General features: G+C 34.0%; 1 protein-coding gene across 1 annotated transcript; it reads left to right on the top strand.

Annotated features, from left to right (window-relative positions):
• The first annotated feature begins 304 nt into the window (after positions 1–304).
• Positions 305–10,595, top strand: LOC120258867 (RNA-binding protein 39-like). Its single transcript, XM_039266319.1, has 13 exons — positions 305–910; positions 1,724–1,802; positions 1,887–1,943; positions 2,492–2,547; positions 2,995–3,214; positions 4,443–4,529; positions 4,599–4,673; positions 4,825–4,902; positions 5,407–5,471; positions 5,545–5,737; positions 5,810–5,898; positions 9,199–9,313; positions 10,324–10,595. Exons 1-13 carry the CDS (start codon positions 387–389, stop codon positions 10,363–10,365), a joined length of 1,680 nt encoding a protein of 559 aa, XP_039122253.1. The 5' UTR covers positions 305–386; the 3' UTR covers positions 10,366–10,595.
• The last annotated feature ends 2,870 nt before the right edge of the window (positions 10,596–13,465 follow it).

The following is a 13,465-nucleotide window of genomic DNA, read 5'->3' as shown; positions in this document are numbered from 1 at the left end:
GTAAGAAGTCAAATAACTTAAAAAAATGTAAAAAAAATAAATAGAAATTATACTGATTTTTGGTGTTGAAAGACCAATTTTTTTCATTTAAATTTATAAAATGGATTACTTTTCAAAATTTAGAAATCAGAATTGAAGTATATTTATTATTTTAGAGTCGTTGGGAAATAATTATTAATAATTGAAATAATTACAAAACAGCGTCGTTCATCGGACGGTGGAGATTGATCCACAAATGAGATTATAAACCGATGGCAGGATTGTCAATTCACAGGCAATCTCCTCTCGACTTGGTTTCCTTCCTAAATTTTAAGGCCTAAACCCCCCGTTTCAAGAACTAGGGTTATCTTCCCCCTTGTGTTCTAGGGTTTCCGAGATCGAGTGCCATGGCGGACTTCGACGAGTATGAGTACCTGGAGAAGACTGTGGAGGCGCCGGCCGCGGAAGAGAACAAGGAGAAGGAACAACGAAGCTCGCGTCGCCACGACAGAGACGGTGAATCAGGAGATCGGGACCGGGAAAGGGAGCGGTCATCGAGATCGGACCGCCGTGATAAGGATCGTGATCACCGGAGAAGCCGGAGCAGGGAGAGGGATCGAGAGAAGAAGGGGGAGAGCGATAAAGATAAGGATAGGGCGCGAGATCGGGAGAGAGATGGAGAGCAAAGAAGCAGTAGCCACTCGAGGAGAAATGAGAAGGATGAGGACAGGGAGCGGAGGAGCAGTAGCCGCTCAAAGAAGCATGATAGAGATGATGATCGGGAGAAGGACAGGGAACGGAGGAGTAGTAGCCACTCGCGGAGGCATGAGGTGGAGCGAGAGATGGAGAGGTCTCGAAGCAAGGATAGGGCTTTAAGAGAAAGAGAGCGAGAACGAGAGCTTGAAAGAGAGTTGAGGGAGAGGGAGGGCAGGTATTCAAAACTTCTTTCAATCTTCTTGCGTTCTTTGTTTCTTTTATGTGTTTGTAATTTGATTATTCTTGAGAATGTGGCAAATGATTTTTTACCTGTTTGGTTCTTGATTGATTAGACCTATATGCTCCATCTTGAGTCATTTAAGTATGATTTAATACTGTTTTATCCCTGATTTTTTCTTGATTTTTTTAGAATTGTTTTATCAGTCTGGAAAATTAGCCAAGAATGCGCTCATATCTCATTGAATGATATTGTTTGTTGAATTGTGTCCTTTTGTACTTTTTTAAGGGGTATGACTTCTACTTTTAGTAAGAGAGTTAAGAAATTAAATTTGTCAGAATGGCTTGCAAATATCTTTTTTAAAGGAAAGTCTTGTAACCTGGTCATGACATTAATATGTCTAGAATGTAATTTCAGTACTTCGCTTACCCTGTGCAAAACACATCTCTGATTGCAAGCATTTATCCTCGTATGCTTAGACTTCTCCTAAGTAAAATTTTGTAACCTGGTCATGACATTCTTCCATATGTCAGTCTGAGAGAGTATTGCAATACCGCTCCTAGCCTGCATAAACACATCTCTGATTGCTGGCATTTATCCTCATATTGATGTGTAAGTGGTGTTATTATCTTGTTTTATTAGATTATTCATCGTGTATTATTGTGTATATGCTTTTGATGATTATTATTTTGTTACATATTGTAAATATATTTTAATGAGAGACCCGCTCAATTCTGCTGGCTAACTTCCCCATTGGTTTTTTTCCTTTTTAATTTTGCTTTCCATGTTTCAAATCCACTTCAAATTTAGGAGGTATAAAGATAAAAAAGAAGTCGTGGAGCTTGAAGCTGATCCTGAAAGAGATCAAAGGACTGTTTTTGCATATCAGGTACGGAAAGAATGCTGAAACAATTTTTTTCATAACTGATGTTACCATCCTTCTATTGACTTAATGTATCTCTTTCTCTTACAGATGCCTTTGAAGGCAACTGAGAGGGATGTTTATGAGTTCTTCTCTCAAGTAGGAAAGGTTGGTGGAAATAAATAACTATGTGCATTGCTGTTAGGACAGTATAAGGTTGATGTTTATTTGATGATTTTTAGGTTTAACTGCATGTTTTGAGATACCATACACCCACCATATAAAAAGTGATCTTGCATTTGCATATACTTATGGAGTTTCAGGTATAGTGCTCTATTACTTCCATGAAGTACTTAAACTCATTGTGTGATTGTTTCATGCTGTGCTTGCATCTGCTAGCATGTATCTAGAAGAGTTGATGTAAAATTCACCATTCAAATAATCTTCGTCTGTGTCATTGAGATACATTTGCTTCTTATTGCAGTCAATCCTCTCGTGCCTTCAATGAGGCGTATTATAATGACTTTTTTGGCTCAACATACATTTTATTTGGTGAGTTTGATAATGATTGGCAAAGTTGATTGCTGATCTAATAGACTCCTTCCATGATGGTTAATATATATGAAGGGTGTTGGTGTGTTTTGTAAGTTGTAATTTTCATGCATGTTCCTTTTGTTTGCTCGAAGGGACAAATTTTGAGCAGTTTCTTTTTTCAGGTCAGGGATGTGCGCTTAATTATGGATCGAAACTCTAGGAGATCAAAAGGAGTTGGGTATGTATACTACTTCTATCATTCTTATGCGCATATTCAACACTGACTATTTAACGACATATTGATGAAACCCCTCATTTTCTGAATTTTGTATTTGATATTTCAACTCTGGAGTTAATAAACTGTGGAGAATGCTTTATGATGACGAATGTGATTTTTGAAATTAGAAAGTGCCTCCATCTTTATGAACTTTATGGTTGGCCAAAATTTTTTTTGAATGTCTTAAAAGGGTTTTATCTTTACAACTGCTCTTATCTGCATCCTTTTTTTGCTTTTCTTTTTCTTCTAATAATGTTTTTATTGGCATGCTTCAGAGAAGCAAGTGAAGTTCTCAATTTTAATTTTATTAAGTATAGTTTATCCATTTAATTGGTATAAGATCTGAATCATGTGATGATTATAGTTGTATAGGACACTTGCTATAAGATGTTAATGGTGGATCTGCAGGTATGTTGAATTTTATGATGTAATGTCAGTCCCAAACGCGATTGCTCTGTCTGGTCACCTTCTTCTTGGACAACCTGTGATGGTCAAACCTTCTGAAGCTGAAAAGAATCTAGTTCAGTCTACCACTGCAGGGGCTGCAGGAGCTGCCGGAGTAGCTGCTCTCAGGAAGTTGTATGTTGGAAATCTACACTTCAGCATCACAGAAGACCAGTTACGACAGGTAGATATGACCATATACTTGGAGCATTTATTCATTGAGAGTCTAGTTTACTGCCGTAATTGCAAACTTCTGTGAACTTCTAAGTTGAGGTCTCGATTGCGCAGTTTTGCAATATATGTGGTATTGTTGCTTGGACATTCTTTATGCTGCAATTTTCTTTTTTCTAAGAGATGTGTGATTGGCTCGTATTTACGTATTTTGAAGGTTTGCATCAAGGGGCATTTGGTTTGGTTGGTGGGTTGCCAGATGCTTTCAAATATCTCTCTTCAACCCATATTAGACTCCATATTTATCATAAGAGCTTAGCTTTTTGTCAAGGTGAAACTTTTTTTGGTTATCTAGGCCTTCTATCTAGGTAAGCTTGATATGAAGGATACAAAATGTATTTCGGAAAGTAGACCATCTATATGGTCACATTCTCATGCACGTAACGTGTAAATTAAATATGTCAATGTAAAATATCTGTCAGTTTTTTTAATATCTTTTTTACAAAACAAACATGGAATTTTCACATTTTTGGAATCATGTTGCCTCAACATGATTCCAAGGAATTTAACAAGATTCAAGCATATCAAACGTCTCTTCAAGGTCTTCTACTCGCTTCCCTCTTTTAACATTAAGATCCTTTGTGTGCTGAAGATTATTGCCCATTTACTTTTGCTGGAGGCTTTCTATTACACATAAACCATCCCAACATCATTCTTTTGATCTTCCACCTCAGATAAAAAATTCCAACATCCCACACTGGACAACACTTTGTATTTGTTAGCCTAAATCATCATTGTTATATAAGGCTTCCTTTTATTTGATACAGACCGATAAAGAACCATGTCTTCCTTTTCTCCTGACAGCGTGTTATCGTTTTCTTATTATATTATTTATATTATCCGTTTGAGAAGTTGATATTTCATCAGACTTATTTTATTTTATTTTATTTTATTGGGCCTGCACTCAGTTTCAAACTGTTGGTTTTCAAATTTCAAGATTGGTTTGTTTGATGTGACATGTTGGGTATATCACAGTATTACACTGTGGGCATGTGGCATTTCCCCTTTACAAGCCTTTTGTACTTGTTTTATTTGTATGTGCAATTCGTCAGTTTTCTTTATTCACAAGAAATTTTAGTATCTGATCACATGATCATGATTTTTGTGATGACCACTGTTTCTTATTTCCGTGAAATATTAGTTTCCTATGGCATGATTCGAATATGAATAAATTCTTGTAGATCTTTGAACCTTTTGGTCCAGTGGAGCTCGTGCAATTACCACTTGACCTTGAGACAGGACATTGCCGAGGCTATGGTTTTGTTCAAGTGAGTATATAATATTGGTTTATGAGTGTTTATAATTCTTATTTACTGATATGTTATTTGGTTGCCTAGTTTGCACAATTGGAACATGCAAAAGCAGCTCAAAGTTTAAATGGCAAATTGGATATCGCTGGGCGGATAATCAAGGTCTGCCAACTAATTGTTTTTCATTTTTGTGCTTGTCCAATTCTTTCATTTGCACTCTATTCTGCTAATCAAACTAACGAGGATTATTTTATTTTATTTCATTTTTTGTGCTTGAAATAATAAAATTTGGCTTGCATGTGCTTTTTCACAGGTTTCAGCAGTTACAGATCATGTTCCAGGGCAAGATTCAGGCGCGGCGACAGAATTGGATGATGAAGATGGTGCTTTGGTAAGTAAATTTCTGGTATCCTTAATCAAAACCTGGTAATTTGGATGTACTGGCTTGAAGAACTAAAACATTTCTTCTCTGGTGAAATTAAATTTGTATGTCTTTTTCTTGTTTTTTTAATCTTGTGAGCTGGTATGTACGGAGGGTACTTATAGAAAAGTTGAATTTAATGCCCTTCGAATATTACTTTTTATGTATATTCTGCTAGTGTTTTTTTAGATTCTATATTTTTCTTAAGCTCTTCATGTGTTGATTGAGTTACTTCCTGAAGTAGAATTAAGAAATGTTGTTATCTGGCAAGTTCTATCGGTTGTCTTGCTGCTTTCTGCTGCAATCATACCATTATTAGGTTGATTTTATTGTAGTGACAGCATTTGTAATATTTGTTGTAATATATCTATTTTTGTTATACTGTCGAAACCTAAATCAGTCTTTGGTTCTGGTAATTTTTCTTTATTCTGGGTCGTGTTTCTGATAATTTATGTATTTTTTTTTCTTGTGCAGTCAATAAATGCTCAATCTAGGGCTATTCTCATGCAGAAGCTAGACCGCACTGGGACTGCATCGAGGTTGTTTTTACTTATTGGCTTTTGTGTGACATTTCAAATTATGTTTTGGTACTGATATTTCTTCCATTTGCAGTATTGCAGAATCCTTAGCAGTTCCTGCCCTTAATGGTTCACTTACAAATCCATTGGGTCTTGGCCTGCCTGTAAACTTACAAGCTTCTTTGCCTACTCTTGTTCCTTCTGCGCTTCCTTCTATGGTCACTGAACCTGTTGGCAAGGCGAGTGAATGCTTGTTATTGAAGAATATGTTTGATCCAAAGACTGAGGTATCTGATTTTAATTATATAGTCTTATCTGCTCTATGCAAACAATTTTCTAAACCTCTGCTTGTCTCACAGACGGAACCAGATTTTGACTTGGATATAAAAGAGGATGTCCAAGAAGAATGTTCCAAGTTTGGTCGTCTTAGGCATATCTATGTGGACAAGTAAGTCTTTCTTTACACTTTAATTTTTAATTAGGGATTCCAGAATTTTGCTTGTTAATTCATTGTAGTGGGTTTATAAAATTTTTGATTTTTTTTTTTCTATCCCTAAAACACCATTATGTTCATGATAGACTTTATGCTGATCTTCTAGTTTTCACTTAAAGATGATATTTGTTAGCATCCAATAATTTTTAATCCAGTAAAAGAATGAATGGATCAGAACACTTGCAAAAGAAACACATAGGTCAATAGATAAAAAGCAAATATAAGATATGCCAAACACAGAAACAAACTTGATAATACAAAATTACTGGATTAAAAATTATTGGATGCTAACAAATATCATCTTTAAGTGAATGTTATGAACGTCAAAGGCATGGATGCCACACACATGTGCGCCAATTAGTAACACAGGTCAACATGCAAAATCTTTCAAATTCAAGCAAATGCACAACCTTCTATCTTTTGTAATTATTACTTAAAGGATGAATGGATCAGAACACTTGCAAAAGAAACACATAGGTCAATAGATAAAAGCAAATATAAGATATGCCAAACACTGAAACAATGTGCATTTGCTTGAATTTGAAAGATTTTGCATGTTGACCTATGTGTTATTAATTGGCGCACATGTGTGTGGCATCCATGCCTTTGACGTTCATAACATGGCAAGTAGGTATACCTACCTATGTATGTGTGTTGTGTTGTGTTGTGTTGTGTGGTATGGTGTGGTGTGGTGTGGTGTGTGTGGGATCAAGATATATTTTTTAAAACCATTGCTCTGGGTCTCAAGTAGGTATTTTTTACTTGCCAAGCACTTCTAAGGTCTATGCTTCTCATTCCAAACAGTCATGATTTTTCTATTAATTCCTCTTTATCTTTTCTTTCTTTCTCTTTTAAAGCCATAGCCTTGGTGTTGAAAGCTGTTACAAAATGCTCACCCGGATGACTATACTAAGCTTGTGCTTAAAAAACTGCATGGTAGCTTCAATTTTCTGAGATATTCTATTTTCTAAGACACTGGTGATGATGGTAAATGCTTGTGGGTGAAACTTTGAGTCCATTCTTGACCATTGTTAGAACTCCTTCCTTGAATTTGGAAGTCCTACTTTGAAATTTTTTTTTGCACAATTTCCATATGTAGCTCTGCCCCTGGTACTCATTATTACTATTATCAAGGACTTCTTATTTCATCTGAGTCCCTGCAGTAGTCCCCTCCACTTGCAAAGAAGACTTTTGAGTTTGACAACGTGTCAAAGGCTTCATATTACGATAGTATGGATAAATATCTGTCTTGTTAAATGTTTTAGATATTTCTATACCATTTGACAATTGAATCTCATAGGCATTGTTGTTGATTTTCTCCTCCACTCTGTAAAATCCTCCCTATTAGTCATCTTCCTTGGGTGTATCTTTGTGATTCCTATTGGAACCAATCCTTATTAAGTATCTGATAATTCCTCTCTTCATCAAATCCTTATTTTAAAAGTTGTCTTATCAGGATGGTTTTCTCCAACATTGTTATGATTAAATTTCTTGCAAGACTTAATCATGCTTTGATACTACTGACTCTTTATGGAAAGCATAAGAGATTTTTTGCAATTGCCCTCCAATCACATAGGGATTGTTGTCGATCTTCACTTTCTACAATCCATCTTAGCTTGCTACTAGTCAGTGTAATTAAAAGCGTTAGGCGCCCTTAAGACGTTTTATTGCCCGAGGCAAGAGGCGCCACGAAAGGCGCACGCCCGAGCAAAGTAAAGCGTTAGTTAATAAATAACTAATATATATATATATATAATTTTTTTGGAATAATTATAGTCAAGCAAAGTACAGCTTTAAGTCAAACAAAGCATAACATAAAATCAAGAAAACACTTCTTAGATGTCTAGAACTAAAGCTTTTAGAATGTAAATTCTATCTTCATGAGTCATTTAATTCTAATCATCATCATCCTCATCATCTAAGCTAGCTTCAACTCCAACACTAGATTTAGAGTTGTTGTTTCTTCAATTTTCTCTAATTAATAAGTTAATCCCTTAATTCACTCATTATTTAAAAAAAAAATACTACTTAAATCACCTAGTTTTTCTCTCCTAAATTTATTAAGTGTGTTTTTTTTTTAAAAATCACCTATTTTTTATACCCTAAATTTATTTTCTTCCATATGAGTAAGTGTGCCCTTTTTAAAACCAACTTGTTTTTCTCCCCTGAATTTCTTTCCTTCCTTATTAGTAATTGTGTCCTATTTAAAATTACCTAGTTTTTCTCCCTTAAATTTATTTTTTTCCTTAACAGTAAATGTGCCTTTTGTAAAGTCACCTAATTTTTCTCCCCTAAATTTATTTTCTTTCTTATTAGTAAATGTGCCTTTTTAAAATCCCAATTAACACTAATTGAAAGTATTGAATATAGAGCTAATAGGAAAAAGTAGGACATGCGCGCTTTGCCTGGCGCTTGGCGAAAAGCGCTCGCCTTGGCTCGCTTCATTGAAGGCGCCTCGCCTAGGTGGTGTTGAGGCGTTGGGGCCTCGCCTCGCCTAAGCGCCTAGGCGAGCGCTTTTCTCGCTTTTAATAACACTGCTACTAGTTATATCTTCCTATTAGTTATCCTTCTCAGGTGTATCTTTGTGACCCCATTGGAACCAATCCCTGTGAAGTATTAAATCATTTCTCTCTTGGCAAATCCTCGTTTTGATGGTTGTGTTATTACTATGAATGATGTATACTATCTAAAGAGTTTTTAAAGCCATGGCCTTAGTGATGAAAGCTGTTACAAAATTCTCACCAGTATGACTATACTAACCTTGTGCTTAAAAACTGCATAGTAGCTTCAATTTTCTGAGATATGCTATTTTCTAAGACACTGGTGATGATAGTAAATGCTTGTGGGTGGAACTTTGAGCCCATTCTTTCCCGTTGTTAGAACTCCTTGAAATTGGAAGTTCTACTCTGAAAAAATTTTGCACAATTTCCAGGCAGATGTACCTCATAAATTGGTTATGCTTTTGTTTTTTCCCAATTGAAATGTGGGTGTTGTTCTGATAAAGAAGTTTTCATCCCTTTATTTAGCTACAATAAACACAGGCTTACTGGATCAGCAGTCTTCATAACTTTTCCTTGGTTTTTGATATTCTTTTCCTATCTGGAGCTATGTTGGCTTTGTATGATGTTCTTTACGTTTCTGGCACATAGTTTACAATAGTCAGTAGTGATCTCTCTGTCTACATTGGATCTTCGCTTGAATTAAGATGTTCAGTGATATCCCTACTCTCATTGTAACACTCTTCATCTTGTACAGGAACAGTGATGGTTGTGTATATTTGTGCTATGAGAGTGTTGCAGCTGCAACAAGTTGTCAACAGGCAATGCACGGAAGATGGTTTGCAGGAAGGTCAATCTCCACGACATTCATGGTAAGCTACTTTCTTTGAATAAATAGTGATACTATTTATATTAGCTTGTCATGAGTGTGTGTATAGCATTTTTGTAGTAGTGGATTATTCTTAGAGGTTTATATTTGCCACTGATAATTACTTTCCACCTTTTGCATATCACTAGTCACCCAATCCTCTTCTAATTTTATTTTACTTGCAACATTTTGGAACAATTTTTGATGTTTTAAGGGGTGAAAATTTATTTATTTGCCCCTTTGTAAAAATATTAAATATATAATTGATTTTGATGTAGAAATCATTGGTCTTTTAGTTAAAAATTTTTAAAAAAATATATATTTAATATCTAATTGAAGAGTCATTTTTATTTGAGCTAAAACATCAAAAAGCTTTTTGGGGGTGACAAACTAAAATAAAATTAGAGGGGGTGTCTAGTGATTTATTTTACTACTTGGAAATGTCAACAAACTCGCGGATTCTGAAAAGAATTTTTACAAATTATAAAGTGGAGATTTTTAGATGAAATATGTAAGATTCTAATATAACATAACATCGCTTCAAAATCTTTTATGGATAAAGAACTGAAGATGATATAAATGATAAAATAAAAAAAAACATAAGCTTAGTGGGTTTTACATAGTTTACTCTCCAGCCCCAAAGGCCAGAAATTAAAATTGTGTATACTTGAAATGTTCTCCTTTCAAGTATGAGTTATTGAAAAGCTGGTATTCTTTGCCGTTAATACCTTTAAAATTTCATTTATACAATTATATATAGAATTTTTAGAAAATGATATCATGTGAGAATACAAATATTTACGCTATTTAGCTGTACACTTAACCTGTTTCATGTAAAACTGATTGGAATGGATGGTATATGTGAAATGAGTAGTGTATTTGTTAAAGAGAAAAAAGAATAAACCCTCATTCTTTACTTGCTTTTTTTCAGTATTTGGCAGCCAGATTTATGTTTGCTTTAGTTAGTTTAGAAGTTTCATTGTAATGGCGCTCAAAACCTAACTCTCCTTGCAGAGCCAGGAGGAATACGGAGCCAAATTCAAAGGGGTAATCTAATGTGGGCTTAAAACCTGGTTAGTTCTCCTTGCAGAGCCACAGGAGGGAAATATGAAGGCTAAATTCAAGGGGGTTATCTATGTTGATGCTCGTTGAATCGTCAGGTACGGGTTCCCTCCCTCTGTGCTGTAGTGATAATTGTCTTTTTTTTACTTCCCCAATTGCATGTTTTTTCCTGACTTGAATGACTTGTAACATTGAAAAACTCAATATTTTGTGTCATTTAAAAATACAGTGGAAAGCAAATGCTGCTCATATGTATTCATATTTGATGGAGATTAACAAGAGATTTTAGCTTTTGGGTATGGATTTTGATTATTTATTCCTCTCCTACCTCTATGCTGGAGTTTGTTGTTTCTTTTTTTTATTGTTGATCATAACTGTTTTAAAATCAATTAATTTAAATTTACAATTATCAATAATCTATTGAATTTCCTAATTTTTAGCAGATATCGAGTATGCATTGTAGCATTTATTATTATCATATGCATGGTTTACATATGTGCATGTACTTTTTTGGTATTGTAGTATATATGTAATATATACATCATGCATATCACATTCATATATGTGATGTTAGACTCATGAAATGAGTCTTTAGTAACAGTTAAGTCTGTCTTCTTTGCAGAGTCTTTAGTAACAGTCAAAGGTAAAGCTAATGAAGCAATTGTTTTTAGTCCCAACGATTTTTATGGCCTTATTTTTAGATTTTTTAATAATAGTTTTAATATTAAGGTTTCATTTTTAAATTTTTTTAATTATAATTTTAATATTAAGGTCTTATCTTTAGATTTTTTAATAATAATTTTAAAATTTATAATTTTGAAGGATTCCCAATAATTATTATAAAATAAAAATATTTTAATTTAATATTTAACCAATGTTAAATAATAGCTAATTTTTAAAAGTTAAAATAAAACAATAAGATATTAAATATTTTTATTTTTTTATGTTTAATTAATCTCATATCTTTTCTAATGAAATTTTCAAAATTCTGTTTTTATGCTCTATTATGGTTTTTTCATGTATTTTTTTTGCAAAATTAATATAATATTAATTTTTTTTAATTGTAAATAAGAGTTTTTGTAGTTTTTATTTTATTATGTTTTTACTTTTATGCGTTTTACTCACAAAGTTTAAATATATCTCTTCAACATGGAGAAAGACAAATAAAAATATTTATTAAAATAAAATATAAATAAAATTTATTTTTTTATTAAATAAATTATATTTATATTTTAAAATTCAGCTTTGGGCTTCTAGTTACCTTAAGCCAGTTTCTAGTTACCTTAAGCCGTCTTTGCTTCTTTAGTTTCAGAACCAAGGTAATCTTTGGTTTTGTGCATTGTGTTGCACTATGCGGAATACATGCATATATAGAAAAACAAACACCCAACCCCTATAAAATATGGTTTGGTTTTTTAACTGTGTAAATATTAAAAATTTAAGGATTTGCTTGATAGAAGAACCAGACAAATTCACTTAAGGAATAGCAACAGTAGGTACTTTGTGAAACCTTTATTGTGAAACCATCCCCAATGTCCAAATGATGCCTAGCCCGTGGTTCACAGATGAGCAACCTTGCTCCCGGCCAGTATGACCCACTATTTTCTTACAAGTATTTGATACAAAGACCGGAAACATTGATTACTGAAGAAAAGAGTGAGAACTTGATTAGAACAATGAAGTAAATTTGCATCTGATGACAATTATCATTATATATAAATCGATGTAATGGACTCTAATTACACTGATAACAATCACAGAGAAATATACACAAGAATATAAGTAATTATTTGATCTAAAAATTTTAAAAAAAAATTAAAATCACAAATGACATTTATGATGCAATATAAAATTAGTAATCAATATACATAGATTATGGCATTTACATAATCTAATCTGTTCATTTCTTATCATAATTTAAAAAAATAAAGAATTAATGGCAAACAATAAACAAAACAATGCATTGGTGGAATTCACATACCTTATTAGAAAGAGAAGTCTCCAAGTGCTCCATATAAGCCAATCTTAAGATTTCCTATTCTGCTGTAAATTAATGAAAATAATTACATGAGATAAAAATTTATGAGCTTACATTTAATTAAAAATGTTAAATCCTATTCAACATGAGTAAGTTGATATTTTTTACCTTTTCACGCTCTGAAATTTGTGCTTTTCTTATAAGATGAAGATAAATAACAATATTATCTTGTGTAAAGGATTTCTGGAGTTTTGGATTGATCTTGAAGGCTCGAACATTATTTAAACTTGATAATGTTTTTTTCATCAGCTACATTACGGGTTTTTTTTTGTTCTTTGAGGATGCATTGGAGCAGTGCGCTGCATGCTCTCTACACAAATATACCAACAAAAAAAGATCACCTACTTGGTCATAAAAAAAAAAAAATTTCAATTAAATGGTTGTCTTGAAAAAATCAACTTAGCTTCAGCTTTTTCTTTCATAAGACATGTTCCTTGTATTGGGAACCACTTCATCCACATCTTCTGATGCTTGAAAAGCCTCCTCAGACATATCATCAGCTGGATAAGGAGATGTTCCTTGTGTAGCTGGCTTTGCAGTCTCTGTTTCTTCTTCTTCACTTGTGACATTTCAATAAAAAAATCAGTAATTATTGTAATGTAATTTGAGAAAGTATACAAGTTGTTGCATCATTCGTTGATTACTTGAATCATCAGCCTCAGATCTCTCAGACTCGAAGTCAGCAGTGTCGACCCCCACATGTGTTGGTCGAGGGTAGGAAAAGATGGGGAGGAGGTAACTGAATTCCCATACTAGCAGCCATGCGAACGAAACCCCTACCCAACCATTGCTAAAAATGTGATGAATTCAAAGACGGTGCAGTATGGCTGGTGGAGGGACTGGCTGGTGGTTTAACAGGGAAACGAGGGGATGCTGGAGGTGAAAAAGGAACTAACTCAGAAGGCGAGCAGTAGCACTAATGATACGGAAACGAGTACCATGGGCAGTCTGTGTAGGCTAAATTATCCTCATAGCTCGAAGGGTGGCGAGGATGATCGTGGCGGCAGCCGTCCTCGATCTTTATATCGCTAACCCCCCTTCAATACCCATCCCCTT

The sequence above is a fragment of the Dioscorea cayenensis genome, chromosome 4 (assembly GCF_009730915.1).
Source record: "Dioscorea cayenensis subsp. rotundata cultivar TDr96_F1 chromosome 4, TDr96_F1_v2_PseudoChromosome.rev07_lg8_w22 25.fasta, whole genome shotgun sequence".
NCBI classification, from domain to species: Eukaryota; Viridiplantae; Streptophyta; class Magnoliopsida; order Dioscoreales; family Dioscoreaceae; genus Dioscorea; species Dioscorea cayenensis.
This window is presented reverse-complemented; position numbering and strand designations above follow the sequence as displayed.